At 36.4% G+C, this 13776-nt stretch overlaps 1 protein-coding gene across 1 annotated transcript; it reads left to right on the forward strand.

Moving 5' to 3' along the window:
• Nucleotides 1-2734: 2734 nt before the first annotated feature.
• Nucleotides 2735-13391, forward strand: LOC118762052 (E3 ubiquitin-protein ligase MIB2-like). Its single transcript, XM_036500296.1, has 5 exons — nucleotides 2735-2905; nucleotides 7130-7215; nucleotides 9466-9502; nucleotides 11390-11599; nucleotides 13212-13391. Exons 2-5 carry the CDS (start codon nucleotides 7211-7213, stop codon nucleotides 13389-13391), a joined length of 432 nt encoding a protein of 143 aa, XP_036356189.1. The 5' UTR covers nucleotides 2735-2905; nucleotides 7130-7210.
• The last annotated feature ends 385 nt before the right edge of the window (nucleotides 13392-13776 follow it).

Raw genomic sequence — 13776 nt, forward strand, 5'->3', positions numbered from 1 at the left:
GTTCATTATAATATATATTATATATATATTATGTATATAGTATATATATATATATCATATATATATATATATATATGTATATAGGTGCAGGAGTGGTTGTGCGGAAAGTAGCTTCTATGAACCACATGGTTCTGGGTTCAGTCCCACTGCATGGCACCTTGGGCAAGTGTCTTCTACTATAGCCTCAGGCCGACCAAAGCCTTGTGAGTGGATTTGGTAGACGGAAACTAAAAGAAGCCCGTAGCATATATGTATGCGTGTGTGTGTGTGTGTGTATGTTTGTGTGTGTGTGTCCAGAATCACTTGACAACCTATGCTGGTGTGTTTATGTCCTCGTAACCTAGCACTTTGGCAAAAGTGATCAATAGAATAGGTACTAGGCTTACAAAGAATAAGTCCTGGGGTCGATTTACTCGACTAAATGCGGTGTTTCAGTCAAAATGGCCACAGTCAAAATGACTGAAACATGTAAAAGAGTAAAAGATTGTGTATATATATATATGTATATATATATATAATTTCAGCAAATGTATATACCTACAAATATACACACACTAGCATGCATTTAGATAGATATATAGATACCTATACATATATACATATACATGCATATATATATATATATACATATATATATATATATATATAGTTCGAAGATCATATATATATATTTATATATATATATATATATAAATATATATATGACCTTCGAAAGTTAGGTCTCACTGAGGAAATGATTAGAGACCGAGACCTTTGCTGTGAAGTATGCTGTGCGTGAGAAGACCCAGCAGGACAGGTGAGACCATAACCCGTGGCCTCTACATGGGATGTAGCCAGTCCACTTATGCATACCTTTCCTTCTTGGGACACAAAACTCTACTTGCGAAGATCTGTTGAGGCAAGTGAGAATCAAAGTCAAAATCACAATCAAAATCGAAATCGATCAACATCAGTGGAAATTGTAGCTGTGATACCAGTGCCGGTGGCACGTAAGAGAACCATCCGAATGTGGCTGTTGCCAGCGCCGCCCGACTTGCCTCCGTGCCGGTGGAACATAAAATGCACCATCCGATTGTGGCCGTTGCCAGCTTCGCCTGGCACCTGTGCTGGTGGCACGTAAAAAGCACCCACTACACTCACGGAGTGGTTAGCGTTAGGAAGAGCATCTAGCCGTAGAAACATTGCCAGATCAGACTGGGCCTAGCGCTTCCCAGACCCCAGTTGAACCCTCCAACCCATACTAGCATGGAAAGCGGATGCTAAACGATGATGATGATGATGATGATGATATATATATATATATATATATATATATATATATATAAAAGGGCAAACAACAGGTTGCTTAGCCAGATACCGAAAAATTAGAAATAGCAGTCAAAGACCATTTATTTCTAATTTATACATATTAGAAATAACAGTCAAAGACCGTTTATTTCTATTTTATACAAATTAGAAATAGCAGTCAGAGACTGTTTATTTCTATTTTATGCAAATTAGAAATAGCAGTCAAAGACCGTTTATTTCTATTTTATACAAATTAGAAATAGCAGTCAAAGACCGTTTATTTCTATTTTATACAAATTAGAAATAGCAGTGAAAGCCCGTTTATTTCTATTTTATACAAATTAGAAATAGCAGTCAAAGGCCGTTTATTTCTATTTTATAAAATTAGAAATAGCAGTCAAAGACCGTTTATTTCTATTTTATGCAAATATAACTCCACTAGAAATAGCAGTCAAAGCCCGTTTATTTCTATTTTATACAAATATAACTCCACATATAACTCCATATACATGTATGTGGAGTTATATTCGTATAAAATAGAAATAAACGGTCTTTTAATTTTTTCGGTATGTGGCTAAGCAACCTGTTGCTTGCTCTTTTATATATATATAATTTTTTTAAAAAGTTCCTACCGATAATAGTTATATTTACATACCGAAATCTACTCGGGAATAATTGTTGGTTTTTTTTAAAAATTAATAAATATTTACCCTTATATTATTAAATATATATATATATATGTATATATGTATACACACACACACATATATATATAAAACTTAGATATATTCTTTATTGCCCACAAGGGGCCAAAACAAGGACAGACAAGGATAGATTAAGTCGATTACATCGACCCAGTTGCGTAACTGGTACTTTATTATCGACCCCAGAAGGAGGATGAAAGGCAAAGTCGACGACCTCGGCGGAATTTGAACTCACAACGTAATGACAGACGAAATACGGCTACGCATTTCGCTCGGACTGCTAACGTTTCTGCCATGCATGTATAATACACACACACACACACACACACACACACACGTATCTATATATACATAATACACAAGTATGTCTGTGTGTGAATTGTGTTGTCTGTGTGTGTGTGTGTGTGTGTGTGTGTATGATCATGTTACTACAATGCATAGACGTTGGCCAATAAAACCGCAACGCGCCTTTAACAACAAAATGCGTTCGGCTTTTATTGCTCACGAAATCCAAAACGATTTCAATGGGTTAATAATATACAATCAACATACGTAGGTGTTGCCCACCCCTTCTCTCTTCCTCTCTCTGTCTCCCTCTCTCTGTCTCTACCTACACACACACATACATATACACATAGCTCTTTGGACAATTAGGGTAAAACTAGGTCACAGCTTTAATTTCAGAAATTCGTGTGAGTGAAAGGCTGACAGGAAATTTGAGAGATAAGAATGAAAGGCAACCAACAAAGAGAAAATACAATGAGTCGCTTTATTGGCTGCCCTGAATGACCTCCTGCTTAACATTAAATATATTCTTAAGAACTGAATACAATTTATTCATCCGCGCGACCCAGAGCCAGAATGAAATGGCTTTTGGGAGTCCTACACCTGGAAATATTCTGTCTTTCTGCAAGGTACAGATTTTTCTTGTCTTATATCTTGTCATAAGATAGAGTTTACGTATCTGTGTATGGATAGGTGGATAGATGCATGTTTATATATTATTGTTATGTTACAATGCAACATAGAGATTCGTTACCCAGACATAAACAGACAAATTGATGAAATCACGAACGTAGATTCAGTTGTATATACACTGACATCCATGCTTTTAAATATCTCTCTGCCTGCCTGTCTGCCTAACTATCTATATCTGTCTCTATCTATTCATATATCTGCCTCTCTCTCTATCTCTCTCTCTCTACCTGTCTTTCTCTCTATCTATCTGTCTCTCTCTAACTATCTATCTATCTGTGTCTCTCTCTCTATCTATTTACATACTATTCTCTCTCTCTCTCTCTCTCTCTACCTATCTGTCTCTCTCTCTATCTATCTGTCTCTCTCTCTCTCTTTCTATCTTTCTATCTATCTATCTATCTATCTATCTATCTATCTATAATCTATCTATCTATCTATCTATCTATCTGTCTATCTGTCTGTCTGTCTTCTATCTTAATATCTATCTATCTATCTATCTATATATCTATCTATCTATCTATCTATCTATCTATCTATCTGTGTCTTCTATCTATTTACATTTATATTCTCTCTCTCATCTCTCTCTTTCCATCTGTCTTTCTCTCTATCTATCTGTCTGTCTTTCTCTCTATCTACCTCTCTATCTATCTCGTTAATTTCTATCTGTCTTTCTCTCTCTCTATCTCCCCTCTCTCTATCTATTTATCTCCCTCTCTCTCTAGCTATCTATCTCCCTCTGTCTCTATCCATCTCCCCTCTCCTATCTCCCTCTCTCTATCTGTCTATCTCCCTCTCTCTCTATCTATCTATCTCCCCTTCTCTCTATCTATCTAACTGCCTCTCTCTCTCTTCTCTATCTATTTTATCCCCCTCTCTCTATCTATTCAACTCCGTCTCTCTCTAGCTATCTATCTCCCTCTCTCTCTATCCATCTCCCCCTCTCTCTATCTCCCTCTCTCTCTCTCTCTATGTCTTCTATCTATCTATCTATCTATCTATCTATCTATCTATCTATCTATCTATCTATCTATCTATCTATCTATCTCTCTATCCCTCTCTCTATCTATCTCCCTCTCTGTTTATCTATCCCCTCCCCACGGAAAATGGGATTTTTTCTAGCGGTGTCAAATGAAATTGTCACCCATGATTATGACCCTAGTATCGATCTATTGCATTTCAATCTATTTTAGGGTTAGGTTTAGAGTTATGGCTAGGGTTAGGGGTGGGGGAAGGGTATCTTTTTTTCTTCAATCTGTTCTTAAACGAGGGACATATTCATACAGCACGGAATGTTAAAATTGCTGAAATTCTCGAAATTAAAGTCGAAATATCCTACAACATACAGACTTTTCTCAATAGTAGAAGACACTTGCCCAAGGTGCCACGCAATGGGACTGAACCCACAACCATGTGGTAAGTCAGCAAGCTACTTACCACACAGCCACTCTTGCGCCTATTTATTTACATTTCTGAACAAAAAGATACCCTTCCACCCACCCCTAACCCTAAAACAGATTGAAATGCAATAGATTGATACTAGGGTCATAATTATGGGTGACAATTTCATATGACACCGCTACAAAAAACTGCCGTTCAAACCGAAAAGATCCAAAAAATTATTTATTTTGTGTTTTATTTACTTTGCTAGGAAGTCGTTGTAGGATCGACTAGTCACGACTCGCTAGCACGGACACAAAATAAATAATTTTTTAAAGCAAAGTAAATAAAACTCAAAAACACAAAGTAAGGATCGACTAGTCATGACTAGCTTATGCGAGTGCGCGCACCGAGACCACTGTTCTCAAGTAGTACCCCATGGTTTTTATGAAATGAACTATTTTGACTTTCTTCTTTTTTTGTTTGAGGGGAATAAAAAAATCTTTTTAGTCAATTGATATTTTATTTAGGTTTTTAGTCGCACGACACACTTTAGAATTCTTAGCCAATTATATAAACCTTCTTGATAAGCCATTCTGTATATCTGTATTTTTATTTGCATGTATATTTTTTACCTTCTGTATTTTTTTTATATATGTATTCTTTTTATATGTTTAAAGGCCAGGGTAGTATTTAGATCTGATCAAATGTTTGATAAGAGACGGTGTTATGTATAAAGTTGTTGACTCGAATTTCATGTTTCTTCTCTGATCGATGTTTCTTTATCTCTCTCTGTCTCAATTACACTTGAGCACTTCCTTTCTGCAGCCTTATAAACACTCTTTATCTTTATAAAAAGCGGCAAAAATTATTTCTTGTCATATGTATGTGTGTGTGTATATATGCATGTGTATGTGTGTGTATATATATATATGTGTGTGTGTGTATATATATATGTGTGTGTATATATATATATGTGTGTGTGTATATATATATATATATATATGTGTGTGTGTGTGTATATGTGTGTGTGTGTATATATATGTGTGTATATATGTGTGTATATATATATATATATATGTGTGTGTGTGTATATATATGTGTGTGTGTATATATATATATATGCGTGTATATATATATTTATGTGTGTGTGTGTGTGTATATATATGTGTGTGTGTATATGTGTGTATATATATATATGTGAGTGTATATATATATATATGTGTGTGTGTATATATATTTGTGTGAGTGTGTGTGTGTATATAGCGATAGATAGATAGATAGATAGATAGATAGATAGATAGATAGATAGATAGATAGATAGATATAGATAGATAGATAGATAGATAAGTGAAATTGATTAATTATGAAATAGTCATAAAGATATTTGCAAAACTATATAAAGTAGCCACTTGTTGATAGAGTGAATCTTAATAGTAACAAAGCAGATGAGATCAAACCAAAGACCAATACCGGAGGTTTTATTGTACAAACTCTATTTTTCATTGATTCTTTTGTTATTTTTCATTAATTAACTTTTCTTTATAGAATCAATTTGTTTCTTTATGTAATGTGTCTCCACCCAGCTGGGAAATGATCCACAGATTTTTAGCTCAAGATGTACTGTGATCAACAGAGCACATTCCAGCATTCAGGGTTTAACTGTAACCAATCGAACTGTAATAAGCAGAGTAATGTAGCTAACCAAGGTGGCAAGCTGGCAGAATCGTTAGCATGCCGGGCGAAATGCTTAGCAGTATTATGTCTGTCGTTACGTTCTGAGTTCAAATTTCCGCCGAGGTTGACTTTGCTTTTCATCCTTTCGGGGTCGATAAATAAAATACCAATTACGCACTGGGGGTTGGTGTAATCGACTTAATCCCTTTGCCTGTCCTTGCTTGTCACCTCTATATTTAGCCCCTTGTGGGCAGTAAAGAAATAGGTATTTCATCTGTCGTTACGTTCTAAGTTCAAATTCCGCCTAGGTCGACTTTGCCTTTCATCCTTTCGGGGTCGATAAATAAAATACCAGTTATGCACTGGTGGTTGATGTAATCGACTTAATCTCTTTGTCTGTCCTTGTTTGTCACCTCTATATTTAGCCCCTTGTGGGCAGTAAAGAAATAAGAGACACGGCATAGCGACTGTTACTCTTTTACTTGTTTCAGTAATTTGACTGCGGCCATGCTGGAGCACTGCCTTTAGTTGAGCAAATCGCCCCCAGGACTTATTCTTTGTAAGCCTAGTACTTATTCTATCGGTCTCTTGCCAAACCACCAAGTTACGGGGACGTAAACACACCAGCATCGGTTGCCAAGCGATGTTGGTGGACAAATACAGACATACAAACATATACACACATACATTCATACATGTATATTATATATATATATATATATATATATATATATATATATATATATATATATATATACGATGAGCTTCTTTCAGTTTCCGTCTACCATATCCACTCACAAAGCTTTGGTCAGCCCGAGGCTATAGTAGAAGACACTTGCCCAAGGTGCCATGCAGTGGGACTGAACCTGAAACCATGTGATTGGTAAGCAAGCTACCTACCACACATCCACTCCTGTGCCTTGGTTTATTAGTGTCAAGAAGAACATTCAGCTATGAATAATACTTTAGATAAACTGAAGTTTCCAATATTTTTGTTATCTTATGCAAGATTTAGAACCATCAGCTTTTGTATATTGTTGTTTACCTCATTTTAGGAGTATTTTAAAATTGTTTTATTTTCTCTTTTGACATCTTTCATTTAAAAGACATGGACATCTATGAGATCACCAAAAAATATTTTTCTGGTGACATTGAAGCAGTCAAAATCTTCATAACTGAGCATCCAGATGAAGTAAGTTGTTCTTTTTCTTTCCTTCTCAAATTTGATTGCTTGTTTCTTATTTTATACACAGTATGAAATGTTCCTAAGTAATCACATACATTTGTCCATAATATTTCATTTCTTTCTTCAACTCTTTCCTCTAATCCTCATCATTGTCACTTTTTATATATACTAGCAGTATCGCCCGGCGTTGCTCAGGTTTGTTTTGACCCTTTAGAATTGGAATTTTTTGAAAAGTAAAAATTTTGCATTATGTAGCTTTTTATTCTCTTTAAGTGAACAATTTTCTGGTTGAAATATACCGAACAATGGTGACACATCAGTCAGAAAATCATTAAAAAATAAGGATTTTCATAGAAAAAAAGCAGCTTTTTGATGTACATAATTTGTGGTCTTAACATGGCCTGATTTGAATTTCATCTTCTACGGAATGAAGAGCAAGCCTTCTTCTATCATACTCTCAATTTTAGTCAACTTGCGCCTCAGGGTCTCGGAGGAGATAGTGTTAGTTGAAGGCTACCAACCTGCCATACACAGACAACTTCATCTTTATATATATATAGATTTAACCAAACCCTGAAGCATGCTAGAATTAAGAGAATGTGAGTGAGAGAGAAACCCAATCTCATACACTGCAATGGGGTATTCTGGCAGGAAATATTCAATCCAAGAGATGAGGGAAAGATGGAGTTAGTAGATGGATGGTGACTTTGTCAAGAAGTCCTTTTGCCACAAACAGTTGAAGGTTTTACTGATGTCAAGGGCCGCATCAATTCTTTTGCAGAGTTTATCAAACATACGAAAATACTGGTGTGTCACATAGGAATCAAGCCCCAACTTGATCTGGCTTTATAAAACTGTACTGGTGTTCATTGAATAGAGAAAGATACCCAAAAGGACAAAGATGGTGGTTGTTTGTAGCTTTTTACTTCATAATTGAAATATTGGAAGTTAGAATGATACGATGGTAGTCAGTAGATGGGATATTGTCTGCAGGAATATAGAGCTGGGCTTCTCAAAGAGGTCAGTACTACCAATGTGTAGGGGCTGTGGGAAAATTTTATAAGAATTTATGTGTATATGAAACACGAAGATTCTACTTTAATTAATCACCATAATTTTTGTCGTTGTTCTTGCCTGACTGGTCATCTCATTCTCCGTTACCTCAACGTTACAGGTTCAAACCCTCCCTTTTCTTCTGTTCATCGCATGTAAAACTTCCGTCTTCTCTCTCTCTCGCTCTTGTAATTTCCCTTTTTCCTCTGACCCTGGTCTAAATACAGAATCACCCCCTTTCAGTATTTACATTTGTTTCTTTATGTTCCATGTTCAAATCTTGCCAGAGTATCTATTACCACTCTGGGGTCATTATAATCTGTACCAGTAATATCCAGGGGTTTATGCAATAAACTGTTCTCCTTCTCCTCTCTGGTTCTTGTGTCTTATTACTGTTGGACAAAATACCTTGTGGTATTTATTTATGACTCTGTATGTGCTGAGTTCAAATCCGGCCAAGATCGACTTGTCCTTCCATCTTTGCAAGGTTGATAAAATGCAATACCAGTCATGTAATGGGGTCCATACAACTATCGATAGCCCCTCTTTCTCTCCTAAATTTCATGTTGATATAACTGTTGTTCATTGTACCATATACACATTCCTGTGTTTATTCAGGTGTGTATATATCATTTTTGTACTGTGTAGAGTGTGTAGTGAATAAATATATATTTTTTTCTTCTTTTTCTTTCTTTTTACTTGTTTCATTCATTTTGATTGCGGCCATGCTGGAACACCACTTTAATCGAGCAACTCGACCCCGGGACTTATTCTTTGTAAGCCCAGTACTTATCCTATCGGTCTCTTTTGCTGAACTGCTAAGTGACGCGGACGTAAACACACCGGCATCGGTTGTCAAGCAATGCTAGGGGGACAAACACGGACACACAAGCACACACATACATATATATATATATACATATATACGACAGGCTTCTTTCAGTTTCCGTCTACAAAATCCACTCACAAGGCATTGGTCGGCCCGGGGCTATAGAAGAAAACCCTTGCCCAAGATGCCACGCAGTGGGACTGAACCCGGAACCATGTGGTTGGTTAGCAAGCTACTTACCACACAGCCACTCCTGCGCCTATGTTGACTTAATTACATTTGTTTTCTCTAATGACCTAATAACTATTAATTATGTCTATCATTGTGATGTTTGTATTTTTCACGTTTTTCTTCCATCTTTCCATAACTTCCAGCCAACATTATGATGTGGTGGCTTTGATGCTGGCCGAGGTTAGTTAACAAATACATATTATATACACTCTCTAGTCTTTGATTGATCTGTTAAATATTATTATCATTAAGGTACCAGTGAAATAATGGGGGTAGATTTAATCACCTATATACTCTTTTATTTGTTTCAGTTATTTGACTGCGGCCATGCTGGAGCACCACCTTTACTCGAACAAATCGACCCCATGACTTATTCTTTGTAAGCCTAGTACTTATTCTATCGGTCTTTTTGCCGATCCACTAAGTTATGGGGATGTAAACACACCAGCATCGGTTTTCAAGCGATGTTGGGAGGGGGAGGACAAACACACACACACGCACACACACACATATATTCGACGGACTTCTTTCAGTTTCCATCTACCACATCCACTCACAAGGCTTTGGTTGGCCCGAGGCTATAGTAGTAGAAACTGGCACAAGGTGCCACGCAGAGGGAATGAACCCAGAACCCTGTGGTTGGTAAGCAAGCTACTTACCATACAGCCGCTCCTGCGCCTGTATATTGATCATGATGATGATGACATTTGTGGCTGTGACAGTCCAACAGACCACCACCACTGACAATAGTATTTTTAATGGTCAGATGAAAGAAGTTCATTATGAAATTAACCAAAATATAACAAATTTCATGCCCTATCCTATTATAAATTTGAGTGATGGTTCTTTGCTGGTTATGTTTTTGTGTTCGTTAACTCCTCAAACCAGTAACTCCCCAATCCTGGGAGAATTTGTTTTGAAGAACCACCTAATTGGGGCCCCACTATTTTTACTGCATTTTAAAATAAATACATGGCATTGGAGCAATGACGATAAATTTTATACCATGAATGCCCAGGGAGTATCGTAAGGAGGTTCGATTTCTTTTCTACTCTAGGCACAAGGCCCGAAATTTTGGGGCCTGTCGATTAGATCGATCTCAGTATGCAACTGGTACTTCATTTATCGATCCCAATAGGATGAAAGTCAAAGTCGACCGTGGCAGAATTTTAACTCAGAACGTAAAGACAGACTAAATGCCGCTAAGCATTTCGCCCGGCATGCTAACGTTTCTTATTTCTTTATTGCCCACAAGGGGCTAAACATAGAGGGGACAAGCAGGGACAGACAAACGGATTAAGTCGATTACATCGACCCCAGTGCGTAACTGGTACTTAATTTATCGATACCGAAAGGATGAAAAGCAAAGTCGACCACGGTGGAATTTGAACTCAGAATGTAGCGGCAGACAAAATAACACAAAGCACTTTGCCCAACGTGCTAACGTTTCTGCCAGCTCACCACCATAGGAGGTTCAATTTAATTTGTGAAGGGCCTCTTAAATGGAGCCCCACTTACCTCCTTCTCATATTTTTACTTGCTCCTGTGTTTATTGATTGAATTATGACCAGCATCAGTGCTTAGCGTTTTTGCAGAAGCTAGACCTGAAGCTGCCTTACCACAGAAAGGGATAAAGGTAGGTTAGGCTGAAACAATTTGTTTATGAAGCCTTTATCGTGTATCTAACACAGTGCTTTTGAACCAGGGTTCCGCCAGTACAGTCCAGGGGTTCCGCAAGAAGTTACAAAAATGCTAAAATCAACAGTAATTTTTAATTCTCCTGTGCAAATATGTGTGCATAAGTCAATTAATTTATTGCACAGGGGTTCCTCGAGCCAGTGAAATGTTTTCTTGGGGTTCCGTTCCAGCAAAAAGGTTGAAAAGCACTGATCTAACACATACACAGAGCAAATTATAGAAGACATCATGAAGATTAACTTTATCGACAGACAGCAAATGTATCTAATCAGTTTGATCAAAGTATCCAGTAGAAGAAAATAACGACACATTGATATCTACCTGGATTTTCATGTAAATTTTCATTTTCTATTTTTACCTCCACAAAAGGGTTCAGTGAAATCAGAATTAAAGAACAATCAGAAAATGACACTGTTGCTTGAAGCCGTTTCCAGGGGCCACCTCGGAATGATACACAGGTTAATAGCCCTGGGAGCAAACATAAATACTGTTAATGGTGAAGGTAACAGCTGTTTGCACCTTGCTGTGAAAACAGAAGTGTTTAATTCCGAGGATGCACCCATGGATGTACTAAACGAAGTAAGTTTTTAAATTGTTTGTGTATATATATATATGTGTGTGTGTATGTGTGTGTGTATGTGTCTGTGTGAATTTGTGTATTTGTGAGTCTTTGTGGGAGTGTGTGAGAGAGTGAGAGACAGACAAACAAGCTTTGCTTGTCATGTATCAATTCTCCCCTATCAACCCCATTCTCCATTACCATTCCGTGATCCAGTCTCCCCTTGTTACCCGAGTGATATTATGTAACAAACAATATTCCATCTCCTTTCACTCTCAAAGATGTCGTCTCACCACGGTCGAGAGGTGAACCATCTCGGTTGTTGGCCATATAAACTCAGCCATCACAATGTGACGGAGAAGTGGACTATTTAATAGAGGAGATATTATTCTCAATGAACGATGATGCAGGATAGAAGAGATGTCTGAGCTTTATAGTGCTGGTGCCATGGTAAATGCATCCAGTCCATTCTATGAAGAATTCTGATTGAAACTGATCACTATCCTACTTCTTGTACACGACATGATTCCACTGACTTATTGTGGACTTGTCATAACATTGTTCAATGTTAGGACACTAGAGAATGAATAGAATAAAGCATGGTCCTTAGTGAGTTTTCCTGTATTTAAGTTCCGTATGTACACTTAGGCACACACACCCACACTAACACACACACACTCACACAGACAAATATACGCATGTAACGATTTTGAGTTTGAGTATATACCTTATATCATGTAAAATGCTGTTTAAAGCCCGTTTACTTTATTCGGCTATCTGATGTTATCAACAGTATGGACTTCAATACTACTGGACTTTTTGCTGTCATCTCATAAATGAAGCAGTTTTTTATAATTCTTATATTTTTCAAAATTAAGATAAACAAAGTACTTTTTTCAGTTAATCTAAAACATATCCTCCTTCATTTTCTACAATGCTCTTCCATCTATCTGGTAGACTTGCAAGTCACCTCTTCCAAAATTCACTTGTCCGTGATTAAAAATACTCCTCCATTACTTTTCTGACTTGACACTAATTCCTGCTTCCGTTACTTTACCTTCATCATTCAAAGATGCTTCTTGCTTAATTATGGAAACATTATTGATATGTTTGGTCATGTCTGTGTGGTATTGATTTTGTTATGTTATAGGTGCTTTTGTTTCTGATATAACTTATGTTCTTTCTTCTCATGTTGTGTTATATTCATATATACAATACTCTTTCTTATGGCCACATGGTTGCCTTTATCAAGCCAATTATATAGATAGGTTCTTGTTGGTTTGTTCTTCCTATATTTGATTTTTCTATTGAATATATTGTGATATTTGTGATTGACAAGTAAATATTTACTCATTAATTATCAATGAGCTTGATGTTAATCAATACGGTTTGTCCTTCTCAATGTAATGACAATATATTTAGAGGGTGTTTAAGTGTTGAAAATAAAGTAAAAACATGAAAATGGGAAATTGACTCAATTAAAGATTATGTAACAGATCAATATTTTGTAATTGCTTTAATTGGTGGATAAACAACCTATGAGTAAATTTAGATTAACTTTTGTGTAATTAGGGGCATTTGTTATGAATCTTTGTGTAATATTGTCATCATTTTATATTTCATTATTTGTAGTGCTGCACTGCCACCAACCTAAAAACGAAAAAAAGACTCTCTGGTATAGTGGTTGCGAGATATCTCGTCAGCCAGGGAGCTGACTTTCACCATAAAAACAACAAAAATAACAGACCATTGGACCTCATTAAGGACCCAGATTTGAGAAAAAACTTAGAAACATTTTTACAACCACATTAAGTATTTCCTGGCAATGGAACGGATAAACCAATACATTTCCTATTTTGTATATAATCATATTTATATGTTTATTTCGTTTCAATTCTACGATATACATTATACTGTCGCTAGTGTCTTTGTCAGAGGCCACACAAAAAACAATATGCAGTTGTTAGGAGATCAAAGAAAGAACACGATTTTGATTACATTCACATGATTCGTAGTGTTGATAGTTATACTTCACTGTCCACCCCCACCTACTCCTCTTCGTTCCCTATTTTAAAGATTTTTGATCAATAGGAAAATATAGATCTAAATAATGAAGTGAATGAATTCCATTTTGAAACTGTTACTTAGTAATAATTGGAATTTATCTGTCTACCAACTTTTTCTCACTCTTCTAAGT

This window comes from Octopus sinensis, unplaced genomic scaffold, assembly GCF_006345805.1.
Source record: "Octopus sinensis unplaced genomic scaffold, ASM634580v1 Contig20033, whole genome shotgun sequence".
NCBI classification, from domain to species: domain Eukaryota; kingdom Metazoa; phylum Mollusca; class Cephalopoda; order Octopoda; family Octopodidae; genus Octopus; species Octopus sinensis.